The sequence below is a fragment of the Oenanthe melanoleuca genome, chromosome 10 (genome assembly GCF_029582105.1).
Source record: "Oenanthe melanoleuca isolate GR-GAL-2019-014 chromosome 10, OMel1.0, whole genome shotgun sequence".
NCBI lineage: Eukaryota > Metazoa > Chordata > Aves > Passeriformes > Muscicapidae > Oenanthe > Oenanthe melanoleuca.
In genome coordinates, this window is record NC_079344.1 from 15,188,240 (window position 1) to 15,213,758 (window position 25,519).

General features: G+C 47.0%; 1 protein-coding gene across 1 annotated transcript in view; it reads right to left on the bottom strand.

The window, feature by feature from the left end:
- Nucleotides 1–15,945: 15,945 nt before the first annotated feature.
- The window catches only part of IGDCC3 (immunoglobulin superfamily DCC subclass member 3), a 94,873-nt gene continuing 85,299 nt past the window's right edge, over nt 15,946–25,519 (bottom strand). Inside the window, exons 8-14 of the mRNA XM_056499789.1 lie at nt 23,743–23,990; nt 23,016–23,180; nt 18,136–18,324; nt 17,780–17,884; nt 16,646–16,784; nt 16,224–16,431; nt 15,946–16,137 (exon numbers count right to left, since the gene is read on the bottom strand). Of these exons, the coding sequence (XP_056355764.1) occupies nt 15,973–16,137; nt 16,224–16,431; nt 16,646–16,784; nt 17,780–17,884; nt 18,136–18,324; nt 23,016–23,180; nt 23,743–23,990 (1,219 nt within the window). The 3' untranslated portion in view covers nt 15,946–15,972. The remainder of the gene's footprint in view (nt 16,138–16,223; nt 16,432–16,645; nt 16,785–17,779; nt 17,885–18,135; nt 18,325–23,015; nt 23,181–23,742; nt 23,991–25,519) is intronic.

A 25,519-nucleotide genomic window follows, 5' to 3' on the forward strand; every position in this document is an offset into this window, starting at 1 on the left:
AAGGCCAGATGGTGCATTATGGCTCAATAATTTAGAGATATAGTTTAATTGCTTCTGGCCTTGACCCTGGGATTTCTGTATTAGTGAAACCTCAGAGTCCTCCATAGAAGTCACAACAAATATAGGCATTTCATGGCCGAAAATCAGGATGATGGGTAAAGGAGATGTTGTCTTCAAGAGAGGTTTGCTTCCCCAAGAGACTCTGCATTTATTTCAGTAAGTGCTTGACTGAGCTGCACCAGAGGCAGCTGCATTCACCCCTGTGCATTGCTCTTCCTGTTAGCTGTGGTGAGCTGCATGCCTTGGCCATTGTCAGTGATGTCAGTGTCAATAAAGACATTGGTGTAAGCCATGGTCTAGAGCAGCCTGCTCTAGTGGAAGATGTCCCTGCCCATGGCAGATGGTTGGAACTGATTTTTAGGTCCCTCCCAACCCAAACCATTCTAGGATTCTATGATGCTTTGATGCTGCATCCTCTGCATGCACACATGGCTCTGCCGTCGCACTTCATGATGCAACAACCCAGAAACTTGTGGCTTCTGTATACCACAAATTAGATTTTTTTCATCCTCTGATATGTATTTATTATTGAAAATTAAAGGGTTTCCTAAATTTTTATTTCTGAGCTGGGCCAAACACAGCTTAGGCAGTAAGCAATGCATATTTATTTCCCGCTCATGAAGGAAAAATATAACATCTTTCCTTGTGTTTCTGTAATTTCTTTTCTGTGCATATGCAAATTGCCGGTTTATTTGTGCAAGATTTATGCAACTAAATGATGGGGAATTACAGAGGCAATTCAGTACTTAGAAAGAAGAGGCACAATTGCTGCAATTTGCTTGTGCCATGTGCTAATTCCTTCAGAAAATTCTTTTGCTCATTTATTTGCACCGAGCACCGATTTCTGCACCCCTAAGCAAGCTTGGGAAATGTTCTCTGGGCTCAATAGACTGCAAATGGTTTCTATTTCTTTCTGCCTGTGCCATTGCCTCCCCATAATACTTTATAGCAATTAGTAACAATAATGAAATATAGCCATGATTTCTCAGCACTGGAGAAATGCAGCCAGCGCTTGTGAATCAAGCACATTTTCTGGTCAAATTGGCCATTTAAACATGCTGCTCAGGAAACTTTAAATCCACCTCGATGGATCACTCCGAGCTAAGCTCCATGGGGGGCAGAAACACTGCTGGAAGCAGATTTTTTTCCTTTCCAAAGCTGAACCTGCTCTGTGAGGTGATGCTCATAGGATTGGGAGAATCTCTCACCCGGGCACGAACCAATGCATTGTGCTTGCACAGCATCCTCACTGCTGCAGGGAGACCCTGGCTCACAAAGAGAGTGGCAGCAGGAGCTGAGGCAGCTCCCAGGTTTTTTTCCACATACCTCCTTGATGAGGCCAAATAGGGAAATCCTATGGGGCTGGCATCATAGTATCATGGAATCATTTAGGTTGGAAAAGATCATTAAGATCATTGAGGCCAATTGAGTCTCCTTTTCTCCAGACATCCCTTTCCCAGCTCCCTCAGCTGCTCCTGGCACTCCAGGCCCTTCCCCAGCTCCGTTCCCCTCTCTGGACATGCTCCACTGTCTGTCTTGGAGTGAGGGGCCCAGAACTGACCCAGAATTGGAGGTGCCTCAGCAGTGCCCAGTTCAGGAAGACAGTCACTGCCCTGGTCCTGCTGGCCACATTATTGCTGATTTCGGCCAGGTGCCATTGGCCTTCTTGCCCACTGGGCACACTCTGGCTTATGTTTGCTATCAACCAGCACTCCAGCCACTCTTCCTAAGCCTGTCATGTCACATGGGGTTGTTGTGACCTGAGTGCAGGACCCGGCACTTCACCTAATGCCTTAGTTCCGATGCCCGGATGCAGGATGGAGACAGGACACAGGGACAGAGGGCCCCAGGAACTAACCTGGACGTCCTGCAAAAGGACTTGTTGTAGTTAAATGTCACAAGACAGCTGGTGCCCAGCACTTAGGAGAAAGGGAAGTGATTTAGTTTTGGTCATTATCAGAAAAACATGTGTGGAGGACGGGCAATGAGAAGAGCAGCCGTTTTCTATTAGGATAAGAGTAGGTCAGGTGTAGTTAAAACTGGGTAAATGGAGCAGGAAATGTGGCTGTATATTACTCACCCAAGATATATTGCACACATTAGCTTTGTTTGATCAGGTTATTCGGAGATTCAGTGCTTTGAGTGGTGTTTTAGGGTGGCCAAATCCAGGCTTTGTACTCTATTAAAATAAATATATTGCTTGTGTTTAATAAAGTTTCTGAGTTTCCATGTAACTGAAAGTCTGCAAGTGGTCTTTGCTGGGGTCTTAATGAGTCCCTGCCTGCAATAGGCTTTTGAAGGTGGAAGGTGTGATATTAATATTGTTTATATAGCAAAATAATTTATGAATATTCATTTAATGAGGTTGCTGGCTTCCAACGTGTTTCTGGTCTTGGGAGCTCTAATGGGTTTTCTCTCCTGGCAGAGAGCTGCCTCATGGAAGCGCCAGAGGCTTTTCTGTGTGGGCTCGTGGGCTGCCCTGTGCTGTGGAAATGCATCAGACTGGTGGAGCAAGGATAGTCAGGGAACTGCTCTGAAATTTGGCTGTGAAAACTATCCTAGTTTTGCAGAAGGATTAGGAAAAATTACTTTTCTCTGTTCAAAAGTTCCATGCAATGCAGAAGGCTTTATTAGCAATGGACAAGACAAAATGTATTTGGTTAGGGCTTTTTTGGGTTTTTTGGTGTATTTGAAGATTTTGAGTCTTAATGAAGTGTGTCCTCTCAAAAGAAGTTGAGAGGAAGGTGCTAAGGTGAAAAGTTGTTGTGTGGTTAATTTAACTTTATTAGATGATATTCTAAGAAACAATGCCTTTTATCTCAGCTGTATCCTTTGCAGAATCTTTGTCTACATTTACCTTCGGTGCTCTTTGACCACCCCTTGGTGCATGGACAAGCTCTATCAGGTCACTATAGCTCCTTCCTAACCTCTTGGATAAATATGATGGATAAATACATGCTTCTAGCATGGCAGCATCCTGCATTCCTTTCAGTGGTGGAGGACTGAGGTCCCAGTCCCTCTGAGATGCCTGAGTCCACATGGGCAGGCTCCTCCCGTGGTAGGGTGATGTAAATGGCCGAGCAAACATCCCTGGGGGCAAACCCTGCTGTGCAGCTCGGCTCAGCTCTGCAAGCTCTGGAATTAGATATCCCAGCAGGAAGGGGAATGAGTCCAAGCAGGGAACCTCAGCCAAGCATTGGACCCACCTGAGACTTCCCAAATCCTGATCTTCAGAGAGCAGACTTTGCTGCAGCTAAAGATGATGCTGCACATTCAAACCAGAAACCAAACCAAGTGTGGGGACACTTTCCCAGCTCTCTTTTCCCTGGCTGCCCCGGGGCGATGCTCGGTGCATCATGCACAGCCACCATCCCATCTGTGGGCAGTAAATCCTGCATCAGCAGTCGGGGCTGACTGCAGCTTCATTCCCCCTTTGCCTCTGACAAAGCTGTATTGTTTTGGCGTGACCTGCTTTTAGGAGCCCCTGAGGTCCAGCCGTATATCTGTCCTTGCCAGATCCCGGAGGGTGGCTGGGACCCCGGCGGGGTCAGCGAAAGGGTACGTCACGGCTGGACAGCAATTATCCTCTGGGCTGGGAAAAGCCAGGGCTAAGCCGTGCTGTGACCTGGGGTCTCCTAAAAACCTTTGAAAGGTTCCAGGCTAGCAAAGGTTGGGTTGCTTTGCCTCAGTGCATCCTCCCCCAGGCATCCTCTGTTAAAAAATTTCACTTGTTCTGCTTAACGTTTACTTTATTTGGACATATATAGCAAACACATTCCTCTTTGCCCTGCCCTGGCACCCCTGGGCTGAAGGGAGTATGCTTTGACCCTTTCTTATGAAATCCTGCAGCACTGAAGTGCCATGCTTCAAAGCATTAGTTCCTTGGTTTCCCATTCTCCAGCTCTGAACACCACCTGCCTGGCAGAGCCACTAAATGGGGTTAAACCCAAAAGAAATGGCAAATAATGAGTATGCATACTGCTCAGTTTGTGTTAAAACAGGAGAGAGAAGCAGAGTCTGCATGGAAATAGGCAAACAAAAACCAGCAGATTGGTATCCAGCTCAGAAGGGGACAGCTGGGGAGGTGTCAGTGTCCCCCTGCCATGGGCACTCTGGAGATAAGCTCCGTGTGCTACCTCCCGATGCTCGGCATCACTTTATTTATTTAATTTCCCCCAAGCAAAAGCAGCCCAATTCCCTCTCTAAGCAAGCTCCATGAGTCAGTGGCTAGCCCCTTCCCATGGCTCCATCAGTCCATCAATCCACCAAAGCAGAAAAACTATGGGCAGAGGTGTTAGTTTTGGGGGAAGGATACTGTCGCCCTGGTGGGATGCCAGCGTGTCCTGTATGCATTAATGAAACACTTTCTTTCCGGTTAGGACTTGAAGGATGCTCATTGAAAATCAGGCTGCCATGGAAACCAAAGGTGTTTAGTCTTTTGGGAATGCTGTTGGACAGAGGCAGGGAGAGGTGGTGGTGGGGAGAACAGTCTCTGAAGAAGAGGCAATTTAGCAAAACCTTGATTCACCATCAGTCCGTGCCTGTCTGTTGCTTGCATCTGCTAATTGTGGGAGGGAAGGGTTTGTCCCTGTACTGGATGCCCGTTGTGGCTCCAGGGGCCTCCTTGCCCTCGGTGTGTCCCTGGATGGATAGGGCATGTGCACCCTCCCGGCTGCGGGGGCAGGAATTTGCTGTGGCAGCCCTGGAGCCCCGAGCATCCTTGCTGCCGTGGCACCAAGACCCTGACGGGAGACAGCAGGTCAGGGACCTTCAGCTGCTCGGGGATCCCGGTCCTGGCACCCTGCCCCCTGCTCCCCCTCTCCTGCTCCTCGAGGATGAAACACAGGAAGGCGCAAGCATGGAGAAATAATGGAATTATTGCTCTGTCATGTACCATTCATTTTAATTAACGCAGCACGTCGGCGCTGTGACAGTAGTATTAATGAAGGTTGGGAGATTACTGCAAAACAATGTCGTCTTCCTACACCTTGTCACCTCCCGGCGCTGTCCCCGGATCAAACCCCCTCTCCTTCCCCTGTTCGTTCCACTTTCCATCCTCAGGCGCTTGCTGGGAACCCGTGTCCACAGGCATGAGCAGGGGGCTGCTCCCACTCCCCCTCGGACCCACACAAGTACCTAGTAACGCATGTTTTAATTAGAATAACCAATGAATTGCATTAGGAAAAGGACGGCAGTGGGTCCCCGTTGGACGCCCAGAGCAGCTCTTCGTTGTGGCTCTTACAACACCCTGCACAACCTGGAGGTTGTCATTAAGGCTAATTAATTGCAAAAATACCCAGTACTTTCTGTTGGACGCCTTTGGATTAGGGGCTGCTCAGTGCAGTGGGGGCAAACCCGCAGTGGCTCAGCCCGGGCTTGAAGGCAAAATGCAAAGAAATAGATTAAAAGAGTTAACAACCACCCTTCTTCCCATCCAATATTCCTGAAATCAGCACGTTCCTGCAGAAAACCTCAGCGCATTGGAAAATCCTCAGCGCAGAGGGCCGGGGCTGTCAGTGCCGGCTGCCTGAGGATCGATTCACCCGTGATTTGGATTTCTCCTTTCGCAGCAGTTAATGCTCTGCCAGTGTTTTGCCACCACATCCCGCTCCGTAATTACAGTGACTGCACGGATCAATTAGCGCCGCTTAAAGCCATTAGCAGCCCAGCCCCGTAGCCCGGAGCTCACGGCCAGCAGCCCTGTGTGTGGGGAAGCCGTGGAGGGACCCATTCGCACAGAACCTGCAGTGGGCAAACCCTCACTTCCTTTAAATTCAATTTTGTTCTGGTTTCCCATGTTGTAACAATCTAGTGATGGCCTCAACAGGGACACTTTGTCTGGCTGAGAATGCTTCATTTCGCTGGGATGTCCATGTCGACTCGGCGTTTCCTAAAAGGTGACAATTCTGTTTTGTGATGTGGTTTGTTACCAGAAATTAAGTTTTGTTCAGTGCCAAATCCAAAGCCTCTGAAGGTCTGGGACTGTCTTGAAGCATGCAAGGGAATACCGAAAACGTTTCCCAGTGTTTCATCCAGGGGAATGAGGGAAGCGAGGTGAGAAGCAGAGGAGGGATGAGAGCAAACACATTTTCATATCTGAAAGGGAAGACAAATATTCTCTCTGTGCCTCAGTTTCTCTGTTAGAAATGCAAACTCTGCCTCTACTGCCCACATCACATGCAGACTCAGAGCTCCTTGGTATTGGTTAAATAATTTATCAACTGCAGGAAAACCAGGAGTGAGCCAGCTCCAGGGGGGTGGCTCAGTTAAAAGATGGAGATGAAGCTCTAGGCTCTTCACAAACTCATCCCAATGTATTAGTGAGTAAAAACACCTCAAACACCAGGTTTCCATTCCTAATACAACAATTTCTATATATTTTTTGTCTTATACCAGAAGTGAAAAATATCCAAAATTTTCCCAAAAGAGGGCTTTTTACCAAGGTCTCTCCTAAAAACACAGGTTGAAAAAGTCCTAGCAGAAGCCATGGCTGTTAACCAAATCTTGTAATGTTAACATTTCCCATGCAGAGACTTTTTCCTCTATTTTCCTTCCTTTGATGAAAGGTTTTTCTGAGTTTAATACTGACATGTCCCAGCCTCTCTGGCCTGGCTATCCCTGAGCAGACCTGGAGCTCCCCAGCAGGGAGGATTCCTCTGCATTTAAAAAACATAAATAGCTCCAAGGTGCTTTCATTTTTTTTTCCCTAGTGCTCATATCATCTTTTATCATATAAGAAAAAAAATTAAGCTGGTGTAAAACCTATATTTTCAACAGAACTGAGGACCCCATGTTCTGGAGACCCCACTGGGGATATGTTGGTCCATGAGGCAACTTGGTGGTCCCTGGGAGAAGCTGGAGGGGCTGATTTCCCAGCCTCAAATCATAAATCATGCATATAAAAAGTCACTCAGGGCACTCTAACCCAGCGTGGGGCAACTGTAAATATTTTTGATCTAAGGGATTATTTTCTCTATGGGCAGTGTCTCACTCTGTGTGTGACATCTCATTCCTAGATTGATGTTTTATAGGCACGTGGGCTCTTGTATCTGCTCATGGTTAGTCAATAATGCCAAAACATATGGGCTGTCATGTACTTTTCCATGTATTCCTGTTATATAGGCTCTGAAAATAACTTGAGGGTTAAAAAATAAATAAGTCTTGAGGATGGTATTGTTCCTGCTAGATAAAATCCTGTGAACAAAGCAATTGGCATCATTTCACTTGCAAATTGAGCAGCGAAGCAAAATACCATTTATGAAACTGTAATTTATTCTTAGAAAATCAAGCACTTACAATGTCGGCTTGTCGCAGGTTAAGTTACAGAAAAGGGAAAAAATAGATTAATGATGAACGTGACAACATTTCAGGGGAAATCATCACAGTGAAAGCCTTTGAAAAGCCTGTTTGCTCCCTGAACAAACAGGATTTTTGTTTTTTTCTCCCAAGAATATTAAACCAGGGATTGCTTTGGGTCTCAGTGGTGCTGGGTGCAGTGAAGCAGGCAGTGGCAAGATCTGAAGAGTCCTTGCACCCCATTTACCCCATCCTGCTGCACCCTGTGCTGAGGAGCCCTCACTGCTTTCAGAAGCCAAAAAGCAAAGTCTGGCTCATTATTTTTTTCCCCTGCCCACAATTAGTCCATCCCTTAAAGACCCTCTTTCTTGCAGATGTTCTTATTATATTCACAGAATCACAAATTAATTTGGGTTGGAAGGGACCTTAAAGACCATCCAGTTCCAATGCCCTGGTGGTCAGGGACACTTTTCCCTAGACCAGGCTGCTCCAGCCTGGCCTTGGAACACTTCCAGGGTTGGAATATTCTTATGTTTTGGTTTTGTACAACTAGCACCAGGCAATGTGAACAAGCAGCTCTCCAGTGGGGACATCACAAGTGCCAGCAGTGGGGCATCAAATCCCATCATCAGTTCCTCCATATGAACCACAGATGTTCCTTGACAAAGGTCTCCCAAGGTCTCTTCTTTGCCCTGGCTTTTATTCTTTATCCCTCTTAGCCCTTTTTTTTTCTGCCCAGGAGACCACTCTTCACTGACAGACACCTCTTGAGAGCTGGCAGACACCATGGGGTTGTTGCAATGGGGATGGAAAGAAAATGATATAACTTGCACAAGAAGGGAACAGAGCTCATCAGAGTAAGTCCATAGGTGATGAGGAGGCATAGCCTTGTCTCCTGCCGTGTGGGAGTTTCTGGAACTGTTGGAGCCACAAATCCCAACCGGGAGCTGTACTCTGGATGTGCATCTTATCTCTTTATTTAGGGAAATATCAGCAAATAGTCCTAATCCCCACGATTTCTGCACCAGCATCTTTAAGTCACAATCACTGCAATGACATGGTATTTGGGGCAGGAGTGGGTATTTCCATGATTCTGGCCGAGGCATCGCTCGTCCCTGCGGCGCTCGCTGGAGGTGACAGTAAAACGGGAGTTCACAACCCGAGGAGCGATTGCCGGCTGTAACAGTGTGTCATGTATTAAGGGAGCATGTTTGAAACCACGTTGTATTATTAAAATTCATGGGAGTGATTTATAGAGGTTTTTAAAAACAGCAGCTTGCCAATATAAATTGGCTTAGGAAAGTCAACTGTAATCCACCCAGGTCCAAATAATGACATTTCCTCCAATACATCCAAAAAGCTGAAAAGCAGAAAATAATATCCAGGCTCCAGAGATAAGGCGAGCACCCAAGGGAAAAAGGACTCTGAAATATTCATGCAGCTGTAGATTGGATGGTGGAAATGGCCATTCCCAACGGCTGCGTTTAGGGACTGATGAATTTAGTTACTGTACCTTTATATTTATCGCTCAATAAACAAGACAAGCTCCTTTACGAGGCCGAGCAAGACTAATTTAGCTATTTTAGCACTAAGGAAATGGCTTTCTGGCCAAGGCAAGGGGTTGATAATTTTGTATGAAATTAGGAGACTTTTAATTTAGCCCAGGCAGCGAGCACTGGTGAGGTCTGAAGGTGCTGGGAATAACAGGGCTGGAGATGAGATCTGAGGATTAAATCCCCTCTGGAGCAGGGGTTAGGGTGCTCACTCTGGGTTTTGGGGAACCCCACACTAAGAGAGAGCAGAGCCTTTCCAAACCACTTGCATCTGCTGATGAAGATGTTCCAGCTCTTGATTTTTAAGATGATTTTTGGAGGCTTAGGCCATAGCTGTAAAGGTTTTACAGCAGCCATGCTGGAATCAAGCGTGGCTCTGTAAAAGTGTCAGCAAATGAAGCGGTGATGCCCAAGTGGTATTAACGCCAAAATGACCTTTCCAATAGTTAGGGCTTTATGTGATATTATAAATTCTCCCTGTGTTGGCAGGGTTATAACTAGGACATTAGCAGTAACATCTTCTCCAGTGAAATCTGAGGCAGAAACGTGGTGTTTGGAGCTGAAAACATCCAACTTAATTTTTTTTTAGTTTTTCTGTAGCTGAAAAGTTGATTTAGATGTTTCCAACATAAATTTGAATGCACATGGTCAAAAGGAGATTGCTTCTATTAAAGACGAGTTTTGAGCACTCAAGTAGGACTTTTAATATTTCCAACAGTCCAAAATCAAAGTGATTTAAATGTATTGCTTGGGGTTTTTTATTTCCTTAGTTTCTATGACTTCAGATTAATATTGTCAAACCTGTTTTTTTATTGCCATGAAGGCAGGGAAAGTCCTTTTTAATGAAAGCTGCAAGCTCTATACAGTACCTTGACTCTGCAGCTGCTATCTGCAGTACCAGATTTCACTGAACTTACATGAAAATCTCCAGAGTGAGCCCACTCTGATCTTTTTTTCACCTCTTGCATTGCCACTGGGAAATAAAATCAGTTTTTATGCTGGTATTTATTATGAAGTATATATTTAGACAATCCATGCTGCAATTTAGCAGTTCCGAGAGCTTCGGGGAGTTGTTTTTACTCACCTACTTATTGAAAACCCTTTAGAAAGGGCTGCTGGGCTCAATCTTGCTCATTTATTCCCCACAGCCTCTAATGTGCCTCTCCTTTGGCATTGAGGGCAGCAGCAGCAGCAGCAGCACACAGGACAGTGGCAGGAGGGTGGCTCATGGTTCACAGCCTGCTTTGGGCAAGGATTCACCTTAGAATCCCAAAATGGTTTGGACTGGAAGAGACCTTAACAATCATTCTGTTCCCACCCCCTGCCACAGGCAGGGACACCTTCCACCCTATCCCAGGGTGCTCCAAGCCCTGTCCAACCTGGCCTTGGACACTTCCAGGGATCCAGGGGCAGCCACAGCTTCTCTGGGCAACCGTGCCAGGGCCTCCCACCCTCACAGATGCTGGCCCGTTAGCACTGCAGGCAGCAGGAAAAACAGCTGCAGCGATAACTCAGCAAGAGCCAAGATTAATTGGAAATTGATTTGCACTTCTAAGCACAGGTGTCACACTGTGACCCTGGAGGTCTCATCTCACCCAGCTCCCAAAGAGCCCCCATGCTCCAGCAGGACTCTGCTGATGGCTTGGCTGGAGTTTTATGAGCAAAGCATCAAAATAAAAACCCTTCAGCCCTTAAAATGCTGAATTTTGGAAGCTGCTCTTTGAGAAGAATCAGACTCATCATCATCCACTTGAAGTGGTGATGCCCCAAGTTACCCTGAATCCCCACACCACAGCCTGCATGTGAAAAGAAAAGCTCCACACAGGCTCATTTATTCTAGTTTTATTTTTCTTGTACAAGTAGCCACAGGCTAAAATCTAAACAGAGCAAACTACAAAAAACCTGGGTTTTATTATTATTTTTTTAATACAGAGCTAACAATCATGGGATCAGTGGGATTTCAATATCAAGACAGTTCAAAGTAAGAAAGGCAGAAAAGAAACAGTAGAAAAGTGCTTTGCAATTTGGGTTTTTAGTATTACTCCTAACAGTTTATTCCCAAAAAAGACTGGGACAAAGGTTTAGCATTGGTTTTCTTATGACTTTCTTACCAACATAAAGATATTGCAACTTTAGTTGATGGAAATAGGATCAAATTACAAATCCCTCTTTGCTTTTTGAGTCAGACCCTGACCCAAAGCCCCATGAAATCAGGCTTGTCCCTGACTTGCTGGGCTTTGCACCGGCCCCATCCCTTCTTCCCACACGATGCCCAAGCCACGGCTCTGCCCTTGGAGTAAACCTGGAGCCATTTCCCTGAACCCCAGTGTTCCAGAGGGTTTCAGTGCCAGGCCCTGTGCCAGCAGTGCTCTCAGCTGGGGGTGCTGGTGCTTCACTCGTCCCCATCTCCCACCCGCTGCTCCAGCCCAGGCACCCTACTTCTTCTTTCCCTTTTTTTAAATTTGGTGGGTGAGGGAAATAAATGAGCCAGCATCAAGTTGCTGGATGGGATCTGTAACCTGCCTGCTCCGCACGGGGAGGGATACATTTCCACACACTGTTTGCACAGATGAAGTGAGGAGCTCCCCCCGTTTGTTTTCATAAGCTTTTAATTTCCTTTATTTAAACTAATTTTCCCAGACTTAAGTGCTGTCAGAGAGGGCTCGGACACCGCACTGATCCCCCCAGAAATGCCATGGGATAGTTATCCCAGAGGAACACCCCCACTGGTAGAAAAACTCTTCCCTTCACTATCCAGAGGCAACAACACTTCATAGCTTCTCTCCTCTTAATGCCATATTAAAACCTACGGTCCCTTGGTATAATTTTGGGTGGAAGCTTTAAAATTCCCAAACTGGTTCCAGCACTTAAATATATCAGCACCTTTACAAAACAAGGAAGAAAAAAGATAATGGTAGTCAAATAAATACCTGAATCCAACAGTGTGAATATACCCTGTCACAGCATAAAACTATTCCCTGTTCAACTAAATACAATGTGGATACTATCCCTGAGGAAGCAGCCATCTCTGGTTAACTTGAGATCTCCAAGAATAGCTCGTGCCCATTATGGGTTACCAAAAATTAAAAAAAAATAAAAATAAAAAAAAATCAGCTTTTAGATATTTATTCCTTCCTATAATTTTATCTCACCACAGCCAGAAAATAAGAGGTTTTTTGGGATCAGCTGAGAAAAGGCAACAGGTTGAATTATTGTAATTATTTGAAAAATACTACAGGATGAGATTCCTACTCCAAACATGGGTGGTTTCCAGTGGTTTGCATTGGATTCAACACCGCCTGTGATCCAGTGGTTTTATCTCTGGGTAGAACTGATTCCTCTAATCAGGAAAAAGTAGGGGGAAAGAAAAGGAATAAAAAACCTGTCAAGCTGTTCCTTAAATGTTGTGGTGTGTAAAGGAGTGTGAAGGGAGTGTTGCTTTTGGCTGGCAGGTGGGTGCTGTCGGTCAAGGGTGCTGGAAACCACCCTGGGACTGTCTGGCTGCCTCAGCCTCTGGTCTGGGGACATCAAATGATGCCTCAACCCCTTCCCTGTGGCACAGCCCCATATTTGCAACACACAGGGACCTCTTGTCCCATATCCACCCAAATACAATATGTCCACCCGAGTACAACTTGTCTACTTGAGTACAATTGAGGCTCAAACACAGAACAAAATTCCATCAGCTTCCTTCAAAACCAGGGATGAACGAAGGACAGACTGTCCCCCATGCTGAAACCAAACACTTTTAAAATTCTTTTTTCCTTCTCATTTCACAGATTAAGGGCCAGACATATGCTAGGTAGTTTTCCCAAGTTTTGTGTTGGGACAGCTTTGCCTCCAGCCCTGTTCAAGCACTGCAATATGGCGAGTGGGACTGTTACATGTTGCTTTTCCAGCTTAGCAGCAGCTAGAGACACAAAGCCAATATGTAATTTTGAGTGGGTTTTTTTGCCCAGTTTGGTGGACTTAGATAATTTAGGGAAGACCATGGAACTCATGGATCACCAGACTTCAGCCTCATCCTTTCAGGGACTGAGCTGCCGCAACTGTCTGTGTTAGGTCCCAACAATACGAATTGACAAGAGCGGAAAAGAAACCCCAAAAAAGAGGAAAAGCTAAACATCTAAAAAATAGTCTTTAAAGATTTACATCCATCTTCAACCATCTCAAACCAACACAAGATCTGCATTGGTTTAAGCCACCATATTTCTGCATAATTAAAAAAAACAAAAGAGAAAACTCTACTCTTGACATACTATTGTATTCTGACTAGTCAAATGGCACAGCATTTCCCTTTAATAAAAGGAAGTAGTGACAAATACTTGTTACTATTAAAATATCACAAAAATATGATATTAAATTAATAGCATGTTCACAGCTCCAGAAAGTCTGAGCTGAACACTACTCTAGGTTCTGTGTTCACTTTGGCAACAGTACTTATTCAATGTGAACGGCGGCATTACATACACACAAAAAAAAACAATAAAAAGAAAAACTGGGCTGGAGTGGGAATGGGATGGCAGGAGAGGATTGGGTTGTCTTTGATATGAGGTTATAACTTGAGCTGTTTGGTGTCTTCTCCTCCCTCCTGCTTTCCCCTAACCCTGGCATCCCCTGGCTCCTGCGATGGGGTGGGCTGTGCTATTGGTCTCACACAGCACTGTCCCACCACAGTCCCTTCCCAGGCTGTCTCCAGGTCCAGCATCACAGGTGTGAGCAGAATCATCTGACAGCCTATTTAGCCTCTGTGGTGGGGTGGAGATAGGCTGTTTAGGGGTGTTAATGCCAAAATTTAATCTTTTGCATCTTTTCTGTTCTGCATGTCTACAGGAAGAGGAATTTTAATGGAAGAGGGCTGGGAACACCAAGCCTGAACAGCTCCTTGCTCTTGAGGTTGGTGTCATTACATCTGCTTGGGCCAAGCTGGATGAGGTGACGTGGAAGGACAGAGTCCTGCTCCCAGGTAACCCTGCCCAGCACCAGGACTCAGCTCAGGGAAGAGGCATTTTCTCAGCCTTCTGCATATTGTACTATTTACACAGCCATTGGTTACATCCCATTGCCAGCTGGGCAGGTGATGAGGGTGTTTTTGACACAAGGGACTCTCCCACTGGTACCATTTAAAAAAATACAATTAATATTTTTACTTTTTTTTAAACTTAAATTCATTTCCTTTCCTGATTCCTTTTACTGTCCTTTCAAATACAGCAACATTTGATTTACCACCACCTACACAAAGAGATCAAACCTTCACATTTGCCTGGATTTAACCACCTCACGCAGCAGGGAAAGGGCTACCCTCTGGCACCAGCTGGCACCTGGTGTCCCTGTCCCCCCTGTGTGCCCCCATCTCACCCATGGACAATGCTGGTCACACACTGACTCACAAGGCTGCACCATGCAAGCCAACCTCCACAGTGTCAGGTTGGTGGTTGATCTCTGGAGGGGACAAACCCTCTCTTTGGTGTCAGGAGCTCCTCTGCCCACTCTGAGCATGGGGAAGGGGCAGCTCTGGCATCCCCCAGCATCCTCCTTGCCTCTTCCCTCCCAGGGAACTGAGCCTTTTTTGGCTCCACTCATCCTTTGGATGTTCTCCTGTGGATGAAAAGGCTCTGAAGGAGCTGGGGGCAGCTCAGTAGCATTTCAAGGGGTTCTGGAAGTGCTCTATTGGGGTTTCCCCATGGGTGCTCCTGATAGCAGGGTGGGCTTTGGGACAAGACAGTGATGTCCAGGTTCCCACCTCCCAGGAGTGTGTTGTGCTGCTTATGCCAGCAGATCATAGATCACCTGCTGGGAATCAGCCTTGGGGGAGCAGCACACTGATGGGGCAGAAGGGCGCCCTGGCCCCAGCACTGGCATCTGAGCACCCCAATCCCTTCAAAGCCCAGGATGGACCAGTGCCCAAATCAGCCCTGGAAAGGCAGTGATGCCAGGGAGCCACAGGGCATCGCACTGCTGTTCTGTGACAGCCCCAACAGTCTTTAAAGTAAAAAACCACACACAACATGAATCTCTGCCGCACAAAATCACACCGGAGCCCCCAAAAGTAAAGCTCATAACACCAGTGAAGCATCGTGCTTCATGTGGGGCTGGGTGGGAGAGGCAGGAACTGGGGGAGAGGGAGGACACACACACACACTCACACACACATGCACACGCACTAGTTTCATTCACGCTTGAGGTAGAACATTGCTTTCAAAGGTTTGGAAGTGCTTTACATGGGAAAGACGACAAGGAAGCCACCAAGGTGGCGGGTACAGAGCGTGACTGCTGAGGTAGGACCATGCTTGTACTGACCAAGTGCTACGCTACTTGTTTGTTTGAACATGAAGGAAGACGCAGGTATTTCTGCTTCCCAGAAGACATTCATTCCGGTTGAGGTAGGTTCTGAGTTCACTCGGGTTGTCTGTCCAAGTCTTTCAGTAGCCCTCAGGCATCCTTTGACACACACACACTCTTTTTTTTTTTCCTTTTTTTTTCCATATTACTTAGAGTCAATCAGCAAAAAAAAGTATCCTGAGAAATAGCAAAAGTGTACAAAATCATCAAATCCACAGAGAAACAGCCTTCCTGGGCCTCAAGTTTTGGAGTCAAGTTAGAAGGATTTTTCCAAATCCAGTCTTCTGGAAATAAAAGATAGATCCAAAAAGTAGTTCTAAAGCTGCTGATTAGGAAAAAGTCTGGGTTGCCAAAAGATGGGGCTCCACCATATCCCCAGTCTGTCAGAGACTGGAGAGTTTGCCAAACTCTGCCAAGGAGTCTGTTACGTAGCAGCTGTGGGGAAAATCCATCATGACCAGTCTCCAGAGAGCCATCATTGGAAGAAACACATCGAGAGGCTCGAGAGAGGTCAGAAAGATAAACTTCACAGAGTTTCCAAAAGGCTGTATACATATATATATATATTTATATATATATATAAAAATAAAGCAAAACAAAAAAATAACAATCAGACCGTAGAAATCTTCAATTGACCTGAGATTGACAACTCGTAAAGACATCACCAGCCGTGGGTTTGGTTTCTGGTAACTCCTACAAGAGGCTTCGAGTCTTGGCAGTTTTATCCTTCATTGGCAGGACCGTGGTCGAGAGCCGGAGCAGCAGCACTGCTACCATGGGGGTTTTTTGGGAGGGGGTCTGGCTGCTCCTCAATGATGCTGAACTCATCCAGAGGGAGTGTGGAGATCTGGGTTTCATCGTGGGGGGCTGACAGGCTGTGAGCCGACTGGGGAGAGAGAGAAGGGGACAATGCAGTGACAGTGACAGCTCCCTGATGCACAGCCAGGTGTGCTCCCATGCTGCTGGACTTACCGTTATTCCCTTCTCCTGCTGCTCCTGGGATGGGGATGCTGGGAATAACCTCTCCAGCTCGTTCATATCCAGCTGCTTTCCGTTCAAGTCATGATCATCCCTGTCCCTACGAGTGGCTCCGTTCAGGACAAGGCCTGTGGCACTCCGCTGGCTCCGGGGGATCTGAGGGGTTGACAGCTGCTCCTGCACATTTTTGCACATCAGCAGCCTGAAAAATAAAGAGATGGAGCCTGAGAGTGAGAGAGGTGGTTTATCCTGTTCCTTCCCCCAAGCTGGCATCTGCCTTATCCCTGTTCTACATTCCTTCATCCTTTAATCCATCCTATAAAATCTAACATTGCACTGGGGATGTGCGACTGGTGGACACACTCACAGTACCCAGGACCACCACCCCTTGTGAGCAGTGGCATAAGCATCCCTACCTTCCTCGGTATCCAAACATAAGGAAGAGGATGCAGAATATGATGCATGTGACGCCAATGTGGATCCCAATGATGATGCCAGTTGTGGAGGTTTTATTGTTCTGCTCATCTTTCATGCAGTCACAGGGAGGATTCAGCACTGCTAGGAAAAGGAAGAGAGGTCAGTGGTGCTACTCTTCTGTTGTTCCTCTGGCTTTTGGGGAGCCCAGAGCCAAAGTCAGAACCTTGGGCAGTGCTGGGAGCTGTGTATGGGAAGAGAAGCAGGGGTTTGCTGTCTGCCTATGCACCTCCCTTGCTCCCAGCACCCCAGAAAGAGAGACACAGCAAGCACAGGACTGGAATATCTGTAGTGAGCCAGCCCCGTTACCTGGCTACTGCCATTAGACAAAATTAATGAAAAAAAATCCACTCAGATGTTAATTTTTGCAATATGCCATGCTAAAGTGGGAGGAAAGAGGCAGCCACCACACCAGAGCAGGCTGAAACCTGATGGAGTAGACAAATGCCAATGAGATTAGTATTTACTCTAGCACCGACAGAAGAGTAATAACTATCTTTTGGAAGATATTCCCACTGGAGGCTTAAAAGGCTTCCAAGAGCAGCAGGATATTTTTTACACATAGATGAATATGAAAGGTGTGATCAGTTAAGAAATTCCCTCTAGAGATTTCTCCTTTGCTGCCACATAATACAGGGCTCATGCTCTGCAGCCATTTCTCTTTCCAAAGCCACATGTCCTCCCTTTTGACCAGGCCAAAATATCCAGGAGCGCTCCAGGAGAGCAGAGATGCTCAGTGCACCACATCTCACCTAAAGACAGCAGCTGGTACCTGCCATAAGAATGCTTGGGGGGTTGTTCATGTTCATAGCCTTGCCTCTGTCCCAAGCTTAGGGGACAAGCCTGGCATGTGCAAAACATTTGGTTTGTCTTCTCCCCATTGGTAAAAAAGCCATCCAGGTGATCCCAGACCTGCAGAGTTTTGCCTCAGCATTATTTGTGATGCTGAAAATAACTGAGTGGCTGAAGGTGAGATGAGGGTGATGGCACAGGGGGCACACAGCATGTGTTTGGCCTCACCACCTTCCTGCAGAGCTGTTTCCCAAAGCAGCACTGAGACCCAGGTCCCATCTCACCTGTCCTCTCCACAGTTTCCCTCAGGGACACGAAGCGCACAGTGGAGTTTCCGTCCCCGTGCTGGTTGTAGGCGAGGAGCTTCACTTCGTACACCACCGACGCGTCTGCCCAGGGGGACACAAGAGGGACACTTCAGGTTAACCATGAGCCTTACCTCCCCCAGTGATGCTTATCTGGGGAAAGAACATCTTACCAAATACAAGATGCTGCAAACAAGTACCTGTTGCTGGGAATGCACCCACAAAACCTGGGGGTGAGCTGCAGAATTTAGGGGTTGGGCTACATGTTCGAGCTCTCTCCTGCTAATCACAACAAGGTGGGGAGAGGATGTGGATCAAGGTGTCACCATACTCACCCAGGTGGGTAATGTTGTAGGCTGTGACGTTGCTGGCCAGGAGCACTGGACCTGTGTACTGGGAGAGGTGAACTTTGCGGTAATACAGCTTGAAGCCTTCGTGCTGGCCCAGTTTGATGGAGGGCTCCCACATCGCCTGCACAGTGGTGCTGTTAATGACTTTAATAAAAAGGGATGGCATGGCTGGGACTGAAACAGAGAGAGAAAGACAGTGGGTTGTATGTGCTTTTTCAGTCTGCATGATGATAAGTTCCCCAGCAGCCTTTCCCTGCAGTCACAGCACCAAAGAATGTGCCAGCTGAGACTGAGAAAAATCCGAGCAGACCAGAGTCTGGTTTAACAGCTTTGAACTTCTTCAGGGAGCTGCAGGAGTTTGGAAGGGTTCCCTCTGCTCAGATGAGCAAGCAGAAGCTACTTTTACACTTTGGCTGCAATACGATGCTCAGTCTGGCCGGGTCAGGGCAGGAATGCAGCAACTTTGGCAATGTGTTCTCAAATTCCAATGTTTTGCCCTCACCCTGAGGCACAGACCTTTCAGAGTGATTAATCCCCCTGGAAGGAAGGAACCAGAAGGGATGGAGCTGGAGACATCTGTCTCAAAAGTGTGCTAGGTACCTGCACTGGCTTGCAGGGGGCTTGCTCTCCCCATCAGCTTTAGGAGGGAGATTTGTTACTGTGCTGGGGACTCAGGAGAGAACTGGGTCATCTTCATCAACAGCCCTAAACAGCTGAGCAGCCTGCTCTGACTGGCATGTTTTGGGAGACAGGCACTTACCTGGCCTGAGGGGCACACAGGGGGTTAGCTGGGAAGATGTCCCTGCTGCTGATTGAAAGTCCACCAGGAACATGCTCCAGTCAATGCCCCACAACCCTGCCCTTATTCTTGGGGTGTGCTGCAGAGGGGTTCAGACCATTCCCTTTCCAGGTCCCCAAAAAGCTGCCTGGCCCCATCCTGCCCCATCAGTCTGGCTTGTGAGGCAAAGATCTGCAAATTAAAGCCAATTTTCGTGTGATATGCGGGTTTTCCAAAACTGGCTCTGCCCCAAGACCAGACTCATGCCCTGGGCAGCACTGGGGCACACAGTCCATGTTTCCCGCTCCCTCCATCCCTCCCTTTCTCCTACAGTGATCACACCAATACCAGATGTGTCTCAGTAGGACATTTCACTGTGTTTGTTTTCCTTATTTCAACAAAACACCCCAGGCTAAACTCTCCCATCAGTTCTGCAGCCTTTGGCACCATGCAGAAGGTGCAAAGCATGAGGTGCTGCAGGCTCTGCCCTACCCAGGGCTCTGCTCCAGCACCAGGAGGAAGAAGAGTTTTTGGGCACCAGGCACCAAGCTCAGCTCACCCCACAGCAAAATCATCCAGCAGAACAGCTCGACTTCTCCAGCAGCCTCCAGGCTTTGAAGTAGAGTTATTTTTCCAATCCCACATGATTACAAGCTCAGCAGTTCCCATATATAAGGCTTGCTGGACTTGCACTGGACCAAAGCTGCTTTCTGGCTTGTTTCTCCCCAAATGGTCTCTGAGGATGAGCAGTGCAAACCCCGCCTTTGGCAGAGTTCAGCACAACCATTAGTGAGCGATGGGGAAAAGCAGATGAAACGTGACCATGTCAGTCTAAGACTGATGAGAACTAAAAGGGGCATTTCCTCAGTTTTCCAGTAGAACTGCACAGCACAACTGTTTGCCTTTTCCTGGGTATTGAGAGCTCAAGCTTTCCCACAAGGAGATTTAGAGGAAGAATGGATACCTCTCCAGCTGAGCAGGAGGGTCTGGGCAATCCTGTCTCTTCCCAAAGTGATGCCCTCCTTCAGGCTGCAGGGGCTTTGCTCTGAATAAGCCCATGGAGATGAACAAGTCCCTGCTGACTGCTGCGTATCTCCATGTGGATTCAGGAGGAAAGACCCAGTGTTCTGGGTCACATTAATGAGATCTCATCCTGCCTGAGTGCTGCCAATGGGAAAAAAAATGGGCTGAAGTATTCCTTCTTGATAGGATTTATTCTGATGTGCATTTCATTGCTAGGAAGGCTGAACTTAACAATTCCTGGGTGCAAAACACAGAGTAAATTCTATTTCTATCAGAATGTGCCATTCCTCCCAAGGCTGTGTATTTTTGCAATCCAATTAAATACTCCTTTTTTCTTATTCTCCCAATTCCCTCCTGGGCAAAATCCCCGCTCTGAGAAGTTGGACCCTTGCTTAAAGCATCACTTTTCCAGCCACGGGTGAAAACACCACAGAAAGGGCAACTATCACATTATCCCATGGACAAAGAAACACTGATGTGGGCCATCCTGATTTGTGAAGAGTTGGCTTTATTTTATGGTTGCAGAGCCTTACATTTAATAAAAACCACAAGAATATCTCTCCTACAAAATATGGAATATATCATATTTATTCAAACTTTAAGTATATATATATGTATAATACTGATTATAGGTATATGCACTCGCAGAATGCACGTGCTGTTTATAATGTGATTACACAAATAAGTGTATACAATGGAATCTATCTGTCTGTGTGTAAATATATGTATACACACCAGCAGATAGGTGCTTCACAGAAGTATATATTAGACATAATATGGAGCTAATATAAGTGAGGCATCTCCCTCATGCTAAGGGCTGGGATACTTGTTTTCCTCTTCCGTGCTGTTTGGAATTTTCCCCAGGTCATTTCAACTTTCTTCTTGAAGGCGTCTTTAGCCGAAGATGACTAAAGGAACAGTCTTCATCCTAGAGAAATGTCAAAAAGTCCTGGAGAAAACCCTAAAAAGCATTAAACAACAAGAACAAGGAGTGTGTGCTGCTTAATGAAGCAGAGAGCGTTTGAGATTTAAAATATCACGGCATTTGTGAAATGGCGTAAAGGAGAACGACAGGGAGGAGGCAGGAGGGCCTTCCCGGAGAGTGAGGTTTATGGAGAAGGACACAGTTCACTCAAGTCCCTTCTCTACAGCATCTTCCCTTCTACTTTCCATCCAAAATCAACACTGACACAAAGGAAGGAGCACCATGTCTCTAGAAAGGATCAGAGGCTTCAGCCAAGCGCGCTCAGCGTATTGCCAGCCCTGAGATGTGATGGCTCCAAGCCAAAAGTAACCCTGCTCCTCTGTTTTCTGAGGAGTATTTAATATTCCTGCTCCAAATAATACCAGCATAACATGGGCACTCAGACCAGTGTCCAGCTGGCAGCATCTCTGCTGCCCTGGCTCCACTGAGCTGTCCCTGGCTGCTGAATATGGCACATTAGAAAATCCATCCTTTTCTGAGGCTGGTAGCACAGATCCAGCGGCTTCCCAAGCTCAGGGGGGACACAGCTCTTCTGTGCATGTTGGAAGAACAGAGGGTGAAATGGCTTGGCCATGAGAAGAGACAAATCTGCAGTGAAACCTGAATTTGGTGACAAAAGCCACCAGGCCATGGCTCTTAGCTGCTCTCTCCTCTGTGAGCAGAAGGCAACAGAAAAGCAAAGCAAACAAATGAAACCAGAACTGGGGCTTTAAAATATATCTTTACCTTCCTACAAAGCAAACACAGGCTGGGGTTGAGTGATCTGAAGCTTGTTCATCCAGGACAGGGAGCTAATTCCTAAAGCTTCATTACACAGGACAAGCCTTTTTTAAAGGATAGGAGGACAGAGGTACCTTAAAACTTCAGAGTGCCAGGAAATTTATGATCCCATTACCAGATACCTAACTATTCCTGTCATGATTGAAGGTAATAATGACAAGAAGTCCTCTCCCACTTGACCTGGACTGCTGCAGAGTCACGAAGCTCTATAGAGCATAGTTGGCTTGTAGCTCCTGGGGCTGAACCCAGCATTGGGTCAAGGAGTTTCAAGCTTTGCTTTAGCTCATCCTTCTGCCTCTAAATTGGAAGGAAAAACAAACTCCTAGGGTGACTGATTCCCTGCAGAGTACCAAGGAAAATAAACTTGCAGAGCAACAACCCAGCGGGTGAGGATTTACTGGTGTTTTTGCTTAAATTCTGTAATAAATATCTGCAAGGGCTGAGAACAGAATGAGAACAGAATGAGAACCGGATCCTCCACCTGGAAGTCAACACACTTCCATTTGATCCTAAATAACATCCTCCCACCCAAGGCCCTCTCTGCTGGAAATTCATAATTACTGAATGTTCATAAGAATGATTCCTAAGAAATTAGTCTCCATATCTGAGGCAAGCCAGGATTCAGAAAGACATGAGTCTCTAGGAAAACATTCTTCTAGTTTTGACTGACATGTCACATGGGGACTGTGGTTTCTACCTGGTACCTGTGTGCAAGGGTCCTGTATTAAAAGACCCATTGTCTTACTGGGGAAGCTAACTGGTGGCCAAGTCAAGAAAAAAAGGCTTTAGAGATCACCCTGACTTCCCACTGAAACAGAAAGCTGCTCCAGGGCAGGGATTTGTGGGTGAGGACATCTCAGCTCTAGTGTGATTTGCACTGGATAAAGCAGAAAATAATAAAATCTTTAAAAGTGTGGCACTTATCAAGTAAAAGCTGTGAGTACCAGAGCTGCTGGAAGACAATGAGATGCTGTTGGAGCAGGAAGTCTGCATTTAGCAAGGCTGTTTAGGAACAGCCCAGAGCAGCTGCAATGCACAAGGCCAGGCAGGTTTGCACTCACCCCCTGCTACAACATCAGCTGGGAGAGGCGATGCTGTGCTTAATCAGTCAACCCCCCTGCAACGATACAAGTGAGTTTTACATAATATCCCAGAGTAGAAGGAGCAGCAGGAACAAGGAGCAGCAGCACCACAGGCAGCAGTGGCACAGCGCTGCGGGGCGGTGTCGGGGTGAGCGGCGCTGCTGCTACGCACAGCGGGTGTCGGCATCTGAGGGGCCCAGCGCAGAGCGTTCCTTACCTTCCCCCAGCGTGCTCACCACCGTCACTTCGGAGGCTTTGCTGGCACCCCGCGAGGTGTAAGCCTTTATATAAAAGCTGTAGCTGGTCGAGGGCTCCAGATCAGTCACCAGCTGCTGGAAGGTGCTCTTGCTAACAGCCTCCTGGTACTCCATCTCTACGGGATCTGAAATGCAAAGGGAGAGAGAACTGAGCGGTGTTAGGCTTTACAAGAGGTAAAAGGAATAAACAGATGTTGCAATCAGTAATTTTGGTCCCTGGGGTAGATAGTACCTGCTCACACACATTTCTGCTTGCATTCCAAGGCCATTGAAATTGGTAATGTTGGGATAGGGCTTTGAGCAACCTGGTCTAGTGGAAGATGTTCCTGCCTGTGGCAGAGCCTGGAACTGGATGATCCTTAAGATCCTTTCCAACCCAAACCATTCTGTGATTCTCTGATTCTGTGACTTCTGCATGCTTTGTCAGAGAGCTATATGACCAGCAAGATTTGATTATGCGGCTTCATCCTCCCCACCCTTTTGCTATTTACAATGGTATATTTAGTATTTGCAGGTATTTACAGTGCATTTACAGCATGATCTCTGCCCTTCAGAAACTGGTAGGTGACGGAAAACACTGATGGCAGCATGGACCACTAGAGTGCAGACCTGGTTTTACCTAGTGGGCAGTGTTACTAAATTACAGGAAGGCTGAGGGTGCTCTGGGCAGTGGGTGTAGCACCATACCTGCAGCTTTCCGGATGTGCAGCACGTAGCCAATGATCTCCTTGGTGTTCTGCAGGGGCTTTTCCCAGGACACCTGGATGGTGGTTGCAGAGACGGTCTCTGCCCTGACGCCCTGAGGAGGGCTGGGCAGCCCATCAGCCCACAGCACGGTGAGGCGGGCGCTGGCCTGCGTGGAGCCTGCGCTGTTCTCGGCCAGGCACTGGTAGATGGCTTCATCTGCCTGGTTGATCCCATAGATGGACAGAGTGCTGTGTGGGGGACACGAGAGGGACAAGCATCACACTGGCTGCCATGCTTTCTGTGCTGGCTCCCATGGCAGGGCATCCCATGGCCTCTGCTTCCACAGAAATCTTTCAGCAAGCTGTGGGCTGGTGCTTTTGGGGAAGGAAGAATCCAGGAGGTGGATGTATCATTCCCTGGAACCTGTGACTGGGCAGATTACCTGTCTCAACCTGCAGATACTGTGGTTTAACTATGTGGCCACAGGGTGGGACAGGGACCAGCAGGATCTAAAGGTGTGCATTCAGGAAGATCCTAGCCACACCACAGAGCCAGCTCTGTGGCAAGTGCACACACTCAAAATAGCTTTAACTGGCTTAGCTCCAGTACACACCAGTGAGACCCATCCAGGCACCGCTTATAGTTACTTAGCCAAGTCTAATCAAACTCAGCCAGAAAGCCCTCTGGTGATGCTCTAATTGCATTATAGCACATTAGAGCTGTCTTAGGGTAACACTGGGATTAGCTGATTTATCCAGCAGGGTTATAGCCTCAGCTCCCACTTCTGCACTTCCAGAAACATCATCACTATGAGCCAAAAGCCAAAGCTTATGAGCAAGTCCCAGGTTTTGTCTGCAGAACCTCTGAATGTATTTTTAATGCTGGTGCATCAAAGCTTGTTGGAAACAAACCGAACAGTTCTTCCAGCCTGCTCTTGGGGACTTCCATATCAGGTTTAGATGCTGTTTTCACCATCCAAGAAAGGACAGGCACTGGCTACCCTGGAAAACATCCCTAAAGCAGGGGGAAAAGCCAGCCATGTACCAGCCTCCCAAATGAGCATATTCCTGAGTATGGTGCCCATCCTTGCACAGGGACAACCAGAGTCCTTGCACATGTGGCCACGTGAACTGGAGGCCCCTTCTGCACTGCAGGACCCTTCCGCAATGGCTGTGGAGAACTGAAGCAAGTTCAGAGCCAGCTCAAAGGTTGCACCACCCAATGTATTTAAAACAACACCAAATACTGACTCAGAAATAACTGTGTGTCATATTAGCTCTGTCTTGCCATTTGAACATGCAAAGCAGCTTTTCTTACTAACATCTGCTCACAAACAGGGACCCATCAATGAAAGCTCCACCCAAAGCCAAGCCAGGATCAACATGAGTCAATATGTGAATCTATCAGACACAAGGCCTCCTAAATAAATAAGTGTATCTCCCTTGTAAGGCATGGGATGGTCACTGTCACCACTGGGTACAGCTCTGAGCTGGAGCTGGAAAGGCAGATTTGACACTGGAGATGTTTTTTACCCAACTCTGAGGCAGCAGCTCAGGTTATGATAAAATCTGTCTACAATGCCTTTGGTCCTGGGAGGGTATTCTCACACACAGGACATCCTTGGGAAAACTTCAGAAGCTCACATGAGCTTTTTTTTACTTTTCTGTAAGAAATTACCCAAACTGAACAAAATCCATGTGCACTACTTGCTGCTAAAGAGACACAAATTCTAGGTGGACCTGGAACTTGACTGCACATGAGTAAATCCCAAGCATCC